The 13,144-nt window shown below is 36.3% G+C and overlaps 1 protein-coding gene across 2 annotated transcripts in view; it reads left to right on the forward strand.

Annotated features, from left to right (window-relative positions):
- The window catches only part of CNTN1 (contactin 1), a 137,772-nt gene that overhangs the window by 81,603 nt on the left and 43,025 nt on the right, over positions 1-13,144 (forward strand). For both annotated transcript variants that reach the window (XM_075209055.1, XM_075209056.1), the window contains 5 exons: positions 3,741-3,836; positions 6,706-6,912; positions 8,262-8,358; positions 8,856-9,037; positions 12,794-12,918. In XM_075209055.1, coding sequence (XP_075065156.1) covers positions 3,741-3,836; positions 6,706-6,912; positions 8,262-8,358; positions 8,856-9,037; positions 12,794-12,918 — 707 coding nt within the window. The remainder of the gene's footprint in view (positions 1-3,740; positions 3,837-6,705; positions 6,913-8,261; positions 8,359-8,855; positions 9,038-12,793; positions 12,919-13,144) is intronic.

Raw genomic sequence — 13,144 nt, forward strand, 5'->3', positions numbered from 1 at the left:
CAGCCTGATAGAACAGAGGAGTTTGTTCCAAAGAAGGGGGCGGTGTGACAATTATGTATTATTGTTATTTTGCCTTAATATTCAAGTATGATAATGTATATTGTATGTAACATTGTAATTTAATCTCAATGTGTGCTTTGCTAAATGACATGAGTCTGAACTTATGCAAGTGTCAATAGTCTTTTGAAATTAGCCAGGCCCGGGGACAAATAAGCCACTCTGAGGAGTTTTTTGAAATAGCAGAGGTGAGAACTCAGGCCCTGTGAACATTTCAAATCTCTGGACATCCCTAACTCACTTCAAAAGCCCTGTGACATTCTGGAAATCAATCTGACCTGATTGACAGCTAACCTCCAAAGTTGGGGGTGAGAGCTGTGTGGAAAAAGATTTAAAATCTTCTGTCTTAGACAATAACGTGTGCACTTTCTAAGAGGGGCCCTGTCAAAGGTGAAAGTGTGCCATCCTTCTACTCCTCACATGCCATATCTTAACTATTAAGTTAGTGATTCTGGATTTATTTCCTATTTTATTTCTGAAACTAATTTGTACAATTTATCTTGTATGTCTTGTTATTAACTGTTTTGTAATTAAGCCTCGGAAATATTCTTCGGATTAAATAAATTTAATCTAGCATATTCTCCGTGATTCTCCAGGAATTTATGAAGCCAGTAAGACTCATGCTACATGTGTATGTGATTTAAGTGTGAAACATTAATAGGTGGTTTTGGTGAATGCAAGGACGCCATAGTAAATTCTTTGTGGTGGCAGAAAAGGTGGATTCATTAGTAAGTGACTCCAGTCATGGCCAGCTGTTCAGATTGCTGTATCTGAGACTGGCTGGCCGTTCGTGACAGGCGGCATAAGAGAAATCTTGACTACAGGAATGAGAGGTTGGGACCAGATGGGAGGTGATGCGGCGGTCGTTAGAAGATCTTAGAGGGCGAGGAGGAGTATGAGCGGAGATTAGGTTGAAGAGATAAGGAGCAGTGGAGTTAGAGAGAGCTTTGTAGGTAAGGGTGAGGAGTTTGAAGCTGATTCTGAAGCGGAGGGGGAACCAATGTAGAGCTTGACAAAGAGGGGAGGCAGATAAGGACTGGCAGGAAGATAAGTCAGGCTGCAGCGTTTAGCAGGGACTGAAGTGAAGCGAGACGGGTGCTGGAAAGGCCATTAAAGGGGAGGTTGCAGTAATCCAGGTGGGAGATGATTAGAGAGTGGATGAGATTTTTTGGTGGCATCAGTGGATTATTAAAGTTAAAACCCAGTGTGTTGTGTTAAAAAATATATATTTTCAAACCCAACATGCCGAATTTTGCCTTTATGAAAATTACGAAATTATTTGTTTTAAAGTTTGATTGAATTCTAGTCTGTTCATCATCATTAGTACTGCTATTCCAATTACAAAAGCTTTAGAAGATCCAGCAACTAAGAGGCAACCACAAAAATAGTGCATGACCCTAGTGTAGATAAAAAGGTTTCTATAGTAACTGGTTTTCTACACAGCACAACACATGTATAAAAGTTCCTTTAAATCTCAGTCAGTGTTCTTTTTTACACTTGTGCTCTTGACTATTAGATCTATCTACGGAGAAGGCATCTTTTATGTGGTTCATTATCTTCCTGATATAGTAAGCTATTACAGTGGTCCCACGTGAACTAAATGTACTGATTTGACTGAGTTACATGTAACATCCTGATGAGTAGACAAGTAGATGCACTCTAGGGATTACCATTGTGGTCATTTGATCTGCTCTAGTGTTGTGCACTCCCATTTGTGTTTTTTAGCTTTTGAAATTTTGCATCACAGTGTTCCTATGTAACCAATCGTTTGTACCTTTGCAGCTATATATATATAGTAGCAGATTGGACCTGCCTGCATTAGAAGAGGATTAAATTGTTGTTTTGCCATTCAGTGTAATGTTTAAGGATAAAATTAGTTGCAATTTGAAGTGATTGGCAATTCTTCCAGAAGACAGTTATAATGGAAATGGCTCCTTACTTTGGAGCAAAAAGTAATATATACTGCAAACCATAAAATAGGAACTATATGGAATGGCAAGAAGCTCCGTATTAAACGGTCTTGCCTCAAGAAGTCTAACAATTCTTGACTTCTATCATGTGCTGGTGGGAGTGTGAGACTGTGGGTTCTTTTTATCATAAATGGTGTCCCCTTGTCTCCACTCTCGGAGACCAGGTTGCTGACCTCCTCACCCAGATTTTGAGCACTCGAGTGGCTTTGGATCCCATGGTTTGCTGCTCTGTTACCCAGTGAAAACGCTTTTCTAAACATGCTGACAAATTATTGCAACATGTTTGTGCTGCAGCTCGCCTCCAGATAGCTAAGGACTGGAAGCTCTCCCGCTATCCACAGTGGTAGTGTTTCGTACCTGATATATTACCTTTATGGCTGCTTCATGATAAGATTATCAATTTCCATCAGATATAGAATCCATGGTACACATTTTACCAACCCTCTTTACCTGGGTATCAGTAACCATGCCAGCTTCTCCTTCTCAATCTTTGTATACTTTTCTTCCCATGGCTCTCTATCTCATAGGGGCATGCGTCTTCTCTCTTTCTCCACATCACTTTCCTCTTTTGTAGGTCCTTTGTCGGGCAGGCCAACCTGGGGTCTAGATTCTTCTTCCCACCAGATACCTTACTTTTTCTTCTATTTTTTTTCTCTCTTTTGCCACTTACTTTCTCTTTTTTATCTCCCTACCCTTTCCCCACACATCCTATCCTTACCATTTACTAAAAACCTAGCAACAGTGTTTTTTGTGTTTGTTTATTGTGTTTCTGAGACAAGTGTTTTCATTTTTATTTCTGCTTTCTATTTTGTAACGTATGTATTGTTATGTGTCCCAGAATGATGTCACTATGCTATATTTTTTTTCTTTTATTGTTCTATACTCATTCATGTTGATATAAATAAAAATATTTAAAAAAAAATAGGATCTATAAACTGCATATCGACATATTTGATGGAAATAAATTAGGTGGCTTTATTTTCATCTACAACAATTTACACTCCAGCACAGCTTTTAGTTACTTGGCAATATTTCACATATTGCAAGACTGGGGACAGGAGCTGTGTTCTCATGTGAGTGTTCTGCCACTCAGTCTCTTGTCTCTGCCTTTAAGATGGTTGTGGTCTCTGCATCTTTCTCTCTCATACTGGGCATGATACACTTCTTTTTGTCCCTGGTCACACTTATTAAGCTAAAAAGTGCAGACTCACTACTCACAGCTCATACTGCTCGACTCCTTGACAGGACAGTTCAGCATCATCCATCTCTGTTGTGTCTCTTTCAAGCTCACTTCCTAACTCTGTGCAGCTAATACTCTCACACCGTGTTTCATAGTCTTCTCTCAGAAATTAGCCACACTCAGTCGCATAGCAGAAGTGTAAACTCAAGCATAGTCAGAGTGAAAGGGAATAACAACTGAGACAGTTGCATGATTTGCATGCTGGGTATGATTGTCTGTATATCTTTTGTTTGTATGGACAACCAATTGTGAAAATGAGAGGCTTTATCAACAGGGAAATTTGCAACTGAAGCTTGTTGCTGAATCACATTGCTAAATGAAAGGGTGGGCCATTGAGACACATATGGTTTACCGCACTGCAACTATGACACTATACAGTATATCTTTAGGTCAGTTTTAACCTATGATAATATTGAGATGCATTTTTTGTGTGATTTATTTCCCATCTATATAATACATTTAATTTTATTTAGACCTTGATCCTTTTCCTGCGGAAGAGCGTCCTGAAGTGAAAGTGAAGGAAGGAACTGGAGTAATGCTGATCTGTGACCCACCTCCACACTTCCCAGGTGATGATAACTACAATTAGAAATTTACATTTATTTGTTTGTGGCTCTGCTTTAATGGCTACTGTAGATCCCTGCTATCTGAATATATGGGGATTTGCATAAGCGGAAAATATGAAAGTTAACACCACCTGTTCAACTTGTGTATGTACATTCATTAAGATTTTGCTTTGCTAAAGTGTGAATCACTAAGATGTTTCAACATTCATTTCACCTGGTATAGAAATTTCTTTGCTCCTGAACTTCCTAAATATTTTACAGTTGCAGTTACCTGTATCAAATGAAATAAATGAAGAGATTAAACATCATTCACTAATTCAGTACATGTATCTCCAATACACAACTAAAGCTACACACTACAAAAAATTTCTCCCGATGAGATATCATTAACGATTTTACCACCAACTGAAGAAAAAAAGTGAGCAGTCTGTAAGCAGCAATAATGTGGAACACTTTCCAGATGTCTTGACATTGTAGAAGTTTCTTGTGGACCTTCTTACTGGTCTTGGATAGCTGGCTCTACTAATTAAATTTCAATGTAGATTTTCCTGTTTTCCTGTGTCTCTGACCTTGTTGGTCATGCTGAACTATTGTAAAATGTCATGAAATTTGAGTTACACAGTCTTTGTCAATCACCATGCTTATGCTAATTGTTGCTAGTTGACTTGGTGCAAAATTGTGTATCCTGTTTGGCTGTAATTTTCGCCTACCAGAAGTTCTTTTTCTGAGTTTCCCATAATTTTCTTTCAGAACATGTACATAGGCCTTGCGCCCAAATATTCTAGTATGCTGCAGATCAGGCTTCTTTTTGTCCGCTGTTCATATGAAGTTTTCCCTGTAGCCTTATTATTTTCAGGATAACAGGTTGTCATGATTTCGTCACCCATGTGTCACTGACATATCTGCATCAAAGAGCATCCTCCAACCGCTTTCCTAAAGTACAGAACCTTCTCTCTGCTGTACCTTTTTACCATTTAGGTATTCCAGCCTATTATTTGCACTTAGTATCTTGGGCATCCTGACAAACTAGTTGCTTACTTTAGCATTATATGCTTCAAGTTTCTATGATACGTCATCCTTGCTCTGTAGCAGGTAGACATTTTTGCACATTGACTGATCATCAATGAATGTAAAAATAATACTACTTCCTTTCTATTTTAGTCATATGTCTCTTGGCTCCAATGCACTGTGCATACTTTGTTGGCACACCCACACAGAAGGGAGCCTCAACACCAGAAGTGTTGTCATCTTTTTTAGAAAGGGGCAGGATCACCAAGGGCACCCATCTGTGCTGAGGGGTATATGAGAGGGCGAAATGGTGGAGATGGATCTGCAATGCTAGAATCAATGCTAGGATCAATGGGAACAGTGGTCAATAGAAACATAGTAGGCATCACTAATGCCTATGACTCCTTCATCAACCGATGTGTCACTAGGAAACAACAGTGCTAGTGACAGCGTCACACCTGGGAGACAAATGTTTGCACTTTAGAGAGGCTTCTTTTTGCATGCCAACATGACCACTCTCTGTCTCAATAACAGGGACTAAAATAACAAATAGCATGATTGCATCAGGCACAATTGTCAGTGTAGTATTTCAACCATCAGGCTAGAAATTAGGTTTGCAATTTCTATGGTTTCTCTTTTCCTACTTCTCTGTTTCCTTCTTTTTCTCTTTTTTATTCTCTTTAATACTGTTTTCCTCTCATTTTCACTCTTTGGTTCTCACTCTTTGTATATCTGTCTGTCTAAAAACATTGCCTTCTCACAGCTTTAATTAGTGTGGCTCAGCCTTTTATATGGTGGTCCGTATTTTGCCAAGCTAAATGGTAAATGTCATAACATGAACCAGAAACAATAAGCAGAAGTTTGGGGTGAACAAAAATGATAACAGGAATTCGTTGTGGAAAATTTATGGCCAAAGGTGAAATGTGCACAATTCCGAAGCCAAATGAGTAACAAGACGAATATACCATAGAAATTTGTATATTCATCTCTAAGCTAAACTTGTAACCGACATCTCTAAACTCTAAAACTATTCCCTATTTCCATTTATTGATTTTTATCTGTAAAATAACCATTTTTGTTAAAAAATAAACTTTAATGAGAGGGAAAGAAAATAGTCAAAAAAAATCACTGCAAGTTCATGCATAATCTTTGCTATGTACTGTACACATGAGCGTTGATAAACAACACTTGTTGAAGCGTAGGTAACGTGACCTCACTTAAGGGGAGCTTTATTAAAGTAAAATCAGATGTTGTCTCCAAGAAACCAAAAATAGGTCAATTTAACGAGGGAGGGGACAGGGAGGTTGAAAATATGAACAGTGCTTAACCTGACTGCTCTTTTGTACCACATATACAGGGGCAAGCATAGTGCAACAAGAGTAGTGATTGTTTGAATTCCACCGGGGCAATTTATTGATATTGGGGACATCAATACTAAAAGAGTTACACAATTGTTTAATGCTGCTCTGGTGTATGGATAGGGAATATTTACTGCAGGTTTTAGCTCTGGCTCTTCAATAATTTTCTTTTCTAACACTTTTCCAATTAATTAAATAGATATAGCTATAACATGTAGTGACAGCTCTACCACTGTGCACTACAGACTGCACACTAAAGTTATCTCATCTATCTGAAATTGTTCATTTGTCACTATTTTGTTTTGCCTATTTGTAAATGTCTAGTTTGAATAGTGTTTTTACTTTTTAATGGTACTTCTTTGACCCTCTAGTCAATGTTTGTTTTAGTCAAACAAAGTATATGTATGTGTTTATGTTTATGGTTATGTTTAATTAAATGTTTCTTTAATTTTTTAGATCAAATTATTTTAACATTGTTTTCATAACCATTTTTTCCCCACACACAGATGATCTTAATTACAGATGGATTATAAATGAATTTCCAAACTTTATTTCTATGAATAAACAAAGATTTGTTACCCAGGCAAATGGAAATCTCTATATCGCAAAAGTAGAACAATCTGACAGGGGCAATTACTCCTGTTTTGTATCCAGCCCTTCAATTACAAAAAGTGTGTTCAGCAGATATACTTCGCTTTTGCCACAGCCTGAAAGTAAGTACCAAAAACTTTTTGCCATTATCTGGCATACTATGTCAGTGTATAGTTCTTAATTATATTAGTTTCATTAAATATTTGGAGTTAAGTTATGAAACATCTGATAAAAATTTAATGTACTGTATATTGTTGTCGTAAACATTTGTATTATTTTCATATAATACAAATAAGTGATGTTAAAATTTGTACAATCTCTTGTAAATAATATTTGTGTAAGCAGTGAGTTCTGATGTCATCTCTTCAGTGTTAATTGGGATTAGGGATTTTAAAGTGATCTTTGATTTCTGTATAAAAGTCATTTTACATGGTCACATAATTCCTCTGTGTTCTAATAGCCATATTGTTATTTAAATTCAAGTATCAAGGTGAGCTATCTGACACTGAGAACACTACTTTCTACTACCACACAGACATATAATTCATTTTAGGCAACATGATTGAGTCATGGATCCTATTACCCAAACCAAAGATGCAAAGTTGTCTGACTGTACGAGACCGAATTGTTCCAGCTGCTCCTCTGTCAAACCTATGGAAACTGGGTGTAATGTGTAATGATCACCTGTTGTAGTGTGACGAGGGGTGAAAGTCAGTTGCAGCTCATTGGTTTTACAATTTTAGTCAATAAAGTGAAGGATTCAGCTAATGGATCAGATCAATTTCTAGAATAATGTTCCTCCTCATTCTTATTGGCAAGACACCACCAGATTTACATTCCAAGTTTCTTTATTTAGATATGATTTTCTTTATATAGATATGTTTTCATATGTAGGGTTTAAAAGATTAACCTTACATGATAAGCAATATTTTCAAACCTGAAATAAGGAGAAAATATGTCAAATATGAAAATATGTAATATTTGACTATTTTCGTCAACATTCTCTCTAATGGGCATATTTATCATATGGAGAAAGTGTGTAAGAAGCTGCCAGCTTCATTTCAGTGGGCAGCATAATATGTGACTTTATGTCGCTCATTCAGAGCTTTAGGCTCCCCCTAACCATTGCTGCCTTAGGCAACTGCCTAGGTTCACCTAGCCCAGTATAAGCATGTCAAAGAGCTGAGAAACTATATTCTTTGTCTTATATAAATATAACAGCAATGGATACCTAACCACAATGACAGATCTTTGACACCATCGTGAACATTAGCTCATAACCCATAGTACCTAAATGTACCTGAAACATGTGAAAGCAAATCTATTTCTTACAAACATTTTTTGTAATAATTTCCTTTCAGATCAATACATATGGCCATAGATAACATGATGTAGAGACTGATAAGTTAATATAAATTGGAACATTTGTACTTGTTACATTTTGAATTTTGTTAATATCTTTGTATTTTAGCTGCGAAACGCTATGCAGCGGATATACAAGTTGCATTCACAGATATTTATGCTTTGAAAGAGCAGAATGTGACACTGGAGTGTTTTGCATTAGGAAAGTAAGTACTGCAGTAATCAATTAATACTCTGAATTCTAAAAAAATGCCACACCTCTACTGACATAGTGCCGGCAGGGTATCCCCTTTATAGCAAAATCATTATCATGTACAATACAAGCAAAATAAAAACACAGAACCTCAACAAATAAACACTTACTACAGAATGAAACAGAACAGCGTCTGCTCCAGGGGAGTGAAGAAATTTAATTAAACCTTTCAGCACATCCTATGTTACATCATCAATCATGATATCATGATTGATCAAGCCATTCTACTGTCAATATGAATATATTGCATTGCCCAGTCAATGAAAAACAAAATTAGAAACATTTTAAAAAAAATGAGTAGATTCTTTGTGTGCCTCTCCAAAGAGGAACTTTGCTGCAATTGTAAATCTACAGCTATATTATTATTTTTTTTAATGGTTAATAAAAAAATAAAGTATAAAATTGTTATATTCGCTTCACAAAATGACAATGTTCTTTCTGTACATTCAGTCCGGTTCCAGTAATAAAATGGCGCAAGCACAATGAACCAATACCTACTACAGCTGAAATTAATCAACCAGGCACCGTGCTTAAGATTTTCAATATACAGCCCGAAGATGAAGGAACATATGAGTGTGAGGCTGAGAATATTAAGGGGAAGGATTCACACAGAGCATATGTTTATGTGCAAGGTAAGCAGATGACAGGATTTTTTTTTAAAACATTCTAAAAAAAAATAATTTAGTAAATGAAAATAGTGGCTGTGTGACAGGACTAGTTGATTTAATATTGAGTAGTACAGAGTCGAGTAAGATTAGTTTAATGGCTAAGGTCACTGACTCTACTACAAAGAGAGAGAGTTGCTGCAGTCTGCACTTGGATTCTGATCATAATTCTTTGTGACCTTGGACACATTACTTTGTATTACTGGGATCCTGACACCCAAAACACTACAAGCAATTTCTCAGGTAAACTGAAGTTCTTTGGGAAACTAGAGCATTGACATTCATAAACATAAAAAAGCTTGGAAATGTCTAGTCTAGTGCAAATCAAACTAATTCTTCTTACTACTACTATTCTTTATAAACAACCAATTTACAGAATAAACAGTGCATAACATACAGGGTATCATCATTATTACATAATTGTAATATTTATATAACATGGAGAAAATAGGAATGATAACATGATAAAAGAGCTTACTATCTTATAAAAGCAAAGGTCTATTTGGCTTCAAAGGTTTATGCATCATGTTTTTAAATAATCCTTTTGTGTCCATGTCATGGAAAAAGTTAGATTGATATGCTGTAAGGGTCATATTTAAACAATAAAACTTGTGAAATAAAAAGGATACTTATTCCCCCAAGTGCACCTGTCTCCCTGACCTGAACATACACATGTGTACCTAGTCCTTTCTTTCTAATGATTAGTCATTGTCTGATTTTCACCACACAATAACACTGTACACCACAGAAAGCATTAAGATGTTCAAAAGGGGGTTGGCGGGGGGAAGGTTATAATTCCCAGATCTTATGATCCTGGCTTCAGTAAACTCAGGGCTACCCTCATTTGATGTCCTAGGTTGTTTGTTTTTAAAAATGTGCCACCCATACTATTTCTACACATTTTATGCAATTAATTTAAGACAGTGCAAACTAGCAAAAGACCTGTGTTATCAATTTGAAATGCAGATTTTATTACATATGTGTATAATCCTGCTTTCTGTGGTTTTGGAAAGGTGGATTGATGCCAAAGCAAGAACCGCAAAGTATTTATTGGTGGTTGTCATGATCCACGACTCACCTGAGCCTACATGACATGTGTGTGACAAAGGGTTAATCAAAAACAATTACCTGGTCTGTTTAAAATGATTAAAACTTTCGCTGTCTATGCCATACATCAATTTTTCCTTAACAATTACGCCCCCACCGAGGTTCCTTGTAAAGAGCTGACACTCTTACTTAGGATGCCTTATTAAGTGTAATTTAATATGGAAAATAAATCCACAATGCTTAAAATAAAAACAATTAACAAAAGAAATTCAAAGCTATAATATTATAATAGTATAATAGTTTCTTGCAAAATAAAAAGGAATAAAACACAAAAATGGTAAACTTACGAATAATACATTTTCTGATTGCTGGGAGAAACAAGAAATAAAAGGGACACTTGAATATGGCATTGACTCCCCAAAAGTGAACAAGTCTCCTAGGATTACAGGACATTTTAACATGTACCCAGAGCTGTGATGTCAGAACTAGAAAGTCCCGGCCCTAGCCTCTCACTAGAATGTCTTATAAAGATGATTTTACCTCCACACAGCACGTCATAAGTTTCCCTTAACTTACATATCAGGCATAACTCCTGTAAGTATGATATTTGAGAAAATATGATATGATACGTCAGTAGGTATTAGCAAACTAATGGTATTTTCTGAAAATTCAAAGTCTTCTGAAAAAATAAGGTTTATGTTTATTTGAGACAGTGGAGTTGATTGTTCAACAGGATGCCAAACAATTTTCTATCACTGTTCAAATTCTTAGCCAAGGACTTGTATACTTTTTTTTAATACTTCTTAAGTTATATTTTGAATTCTTTATATGTAAACAGTAACTAAGTTTGAACCTATCGCTTGAAGCCACGCTAATAAGTTTGTCTTGTAACCATGGGATAGCCAATGGCATTGTGTCAGGATATGACTCTTTGTGTTAGCCTATAAAAACCTGTGTAAAGTTGTATCTGGAGCTTACTGCCATATTGTCATGTGAGCTCTGTGCATCCATAATAAAGAATCTTTATGAGACTTCAACTATGTTCCTGAGTTAAATAAGTTCTAAAAAGTCGCACATAAAAATAGTGTGTTTGCTCCCATATGCTGAGACATAGGCATCTTAAGAGGCATCACGCTCTGCAGTAGCATTTGTGCCAGGCTACGCCAGGGGGTAAGTTTATCAAGCTGCGGGTTCGAAAAAGTGGTGATGTTGCCTATAGCAACCAATCAGATTCTAGTTATCATTTATTTAGTACATTCTACAAAGTGAAATCACCTATCAGTTTCAGAGGTGAATTACATCCACCTCCGCATGAGACCCAGTGTCTCTTGTACTTGTTCTATTTTATTAATACTCACATTCATTGGGGGTTATTTACTAAGAAATAACAAATGTGAAGTAATTCATAGTGGCACCATCAGCAAATTAGCATTGATTGATCTAGTGCAAGTTAGACAATGAAGCAAATGTATTGATTGCTAAAACGTACCATTCATTTGCATGTCGTTAGTAAATAATGGAATTTTTATGCATATTGAATCAAATAATCAGGAGGTGGATTGACAATAGTGAGAAGGTCAGCATTAGGTATGAGCAAAATTTTCAAAACATTTTGTGCTATTTACCAGTGGAATTTGGCTTTAAGTGTTCTCCAACCTCAACCACACCACACAGCAGAATGGATTGAGCGTAGTCCCAACACGTGAATCAACACGGCTTAACTTGATGACATAGGAGTCATTAAGGAGTGCACAACATAAAAAAGTAGTAACTTTGCACCTGGGCAAAACCATGTTGAGGGGGAGGTAAATTTAAAATGTGGGGACAGATTTATAATTGGGATAGGACATGTCCTAGATCAACTTTAAATTTTAGCATAAAAATAAAGCTACCAAGTATTTGTGTGCTACATGAAAAAACAGCCAGTACTTAACTTATATGCAAAATAATAAACTAATTTGCACCCCTTGCATTGTAACATGGTTTGTCCTGGAGAACATTTACTCTTTTTTTGCCTTACTTTCCTAAATGACTCCGGCCCTAAGTGTCTTCTTACCGTCTTACAAATTTTAGCGATACTGATAAGAATAGTTCAAATGCAGAGGCATGTAATTAAATGCAAACACATTCACGTCCGTCAATTACTGCTTTATAATACCACTAGGAATCTTATTTCCTGCAGTAGTCCAAATGGTAATGACAAATAAGAAATTTGAATAGTGACATAATATAACTGTAATGTAAATGAATTAAATAGTATCAGGAGGAGAACTCAATACATATACAGATAATCAGAAGTTGCTAATTAATGCTGCTGCTGTTACCATCAGCACTATCTTTACTCCAGGCCTCTGGAACCTGAGAAAGAATGCCTCCTAAAAAGTGAATCTGGAGATGTGTCCAGGCTAAACTAGGTTGCATTTTCTGGCGGTGTGCTACACTTACGTGTATACGCCCTTACTGTACTCATCTTACGCTTGCTCGTCCAGTCCCGCCTCTCCTGATATTTGCACATTGATTGTTATACCTATATTTATGCCACTGTTTAGTATATTTACAATTTGCAACTGAATCATTTGTAATTAATTTACCTTTTATTTTAGAATAATAATACTTGATATATTTGCTCAACTTTATGAATATGACATTTTGCTTGTTCTCTATTTTGCCTTTTAGCCCAGCCAGAATGGGTAGAACATATAAATGATACAGAACGGGATATAGGAAGTGATTTGCATTGGCCATGTATTGCTAAGGGGAAGCCAATACCTACAATTAGATGGCTAAAAAATGGAGAAGCGGTAAGTGATAAATTCACTAGGCCTTTGCAAAAAGTCTTTGTACAGTCTACTTTCCTTATAATCTACCATAGAATGAACATTATGTCATACATTTCATTATAATCCACAGTCAGTGACCCACAAAATATTTATCAGAAGGTTAATGTGGACACTTACCAGGTTTACCTGGCTAATGGCTGAAAGGATGCAGTTACTGACTCTTTGGAAGATGAGTTTTATCCCTACT

The sequence above is a fragment of the Mixophyes fleayi genome, chromosome 4 (genome assembly GCF_038048845.1).
Source record: "Mixophyes fleayi isolate aMixFle1 chromosome 4, aMixFle1.hap1, whole genome shotgun sequence".
In the NCBI taxonomy this organism is placed as follows: domain Eukaryota; kingdom Metazoa; phylum Chordata; class Amphibia; order Anura; family Limnodynastidae; genus Mixophyes; species Mixophyes fleayi.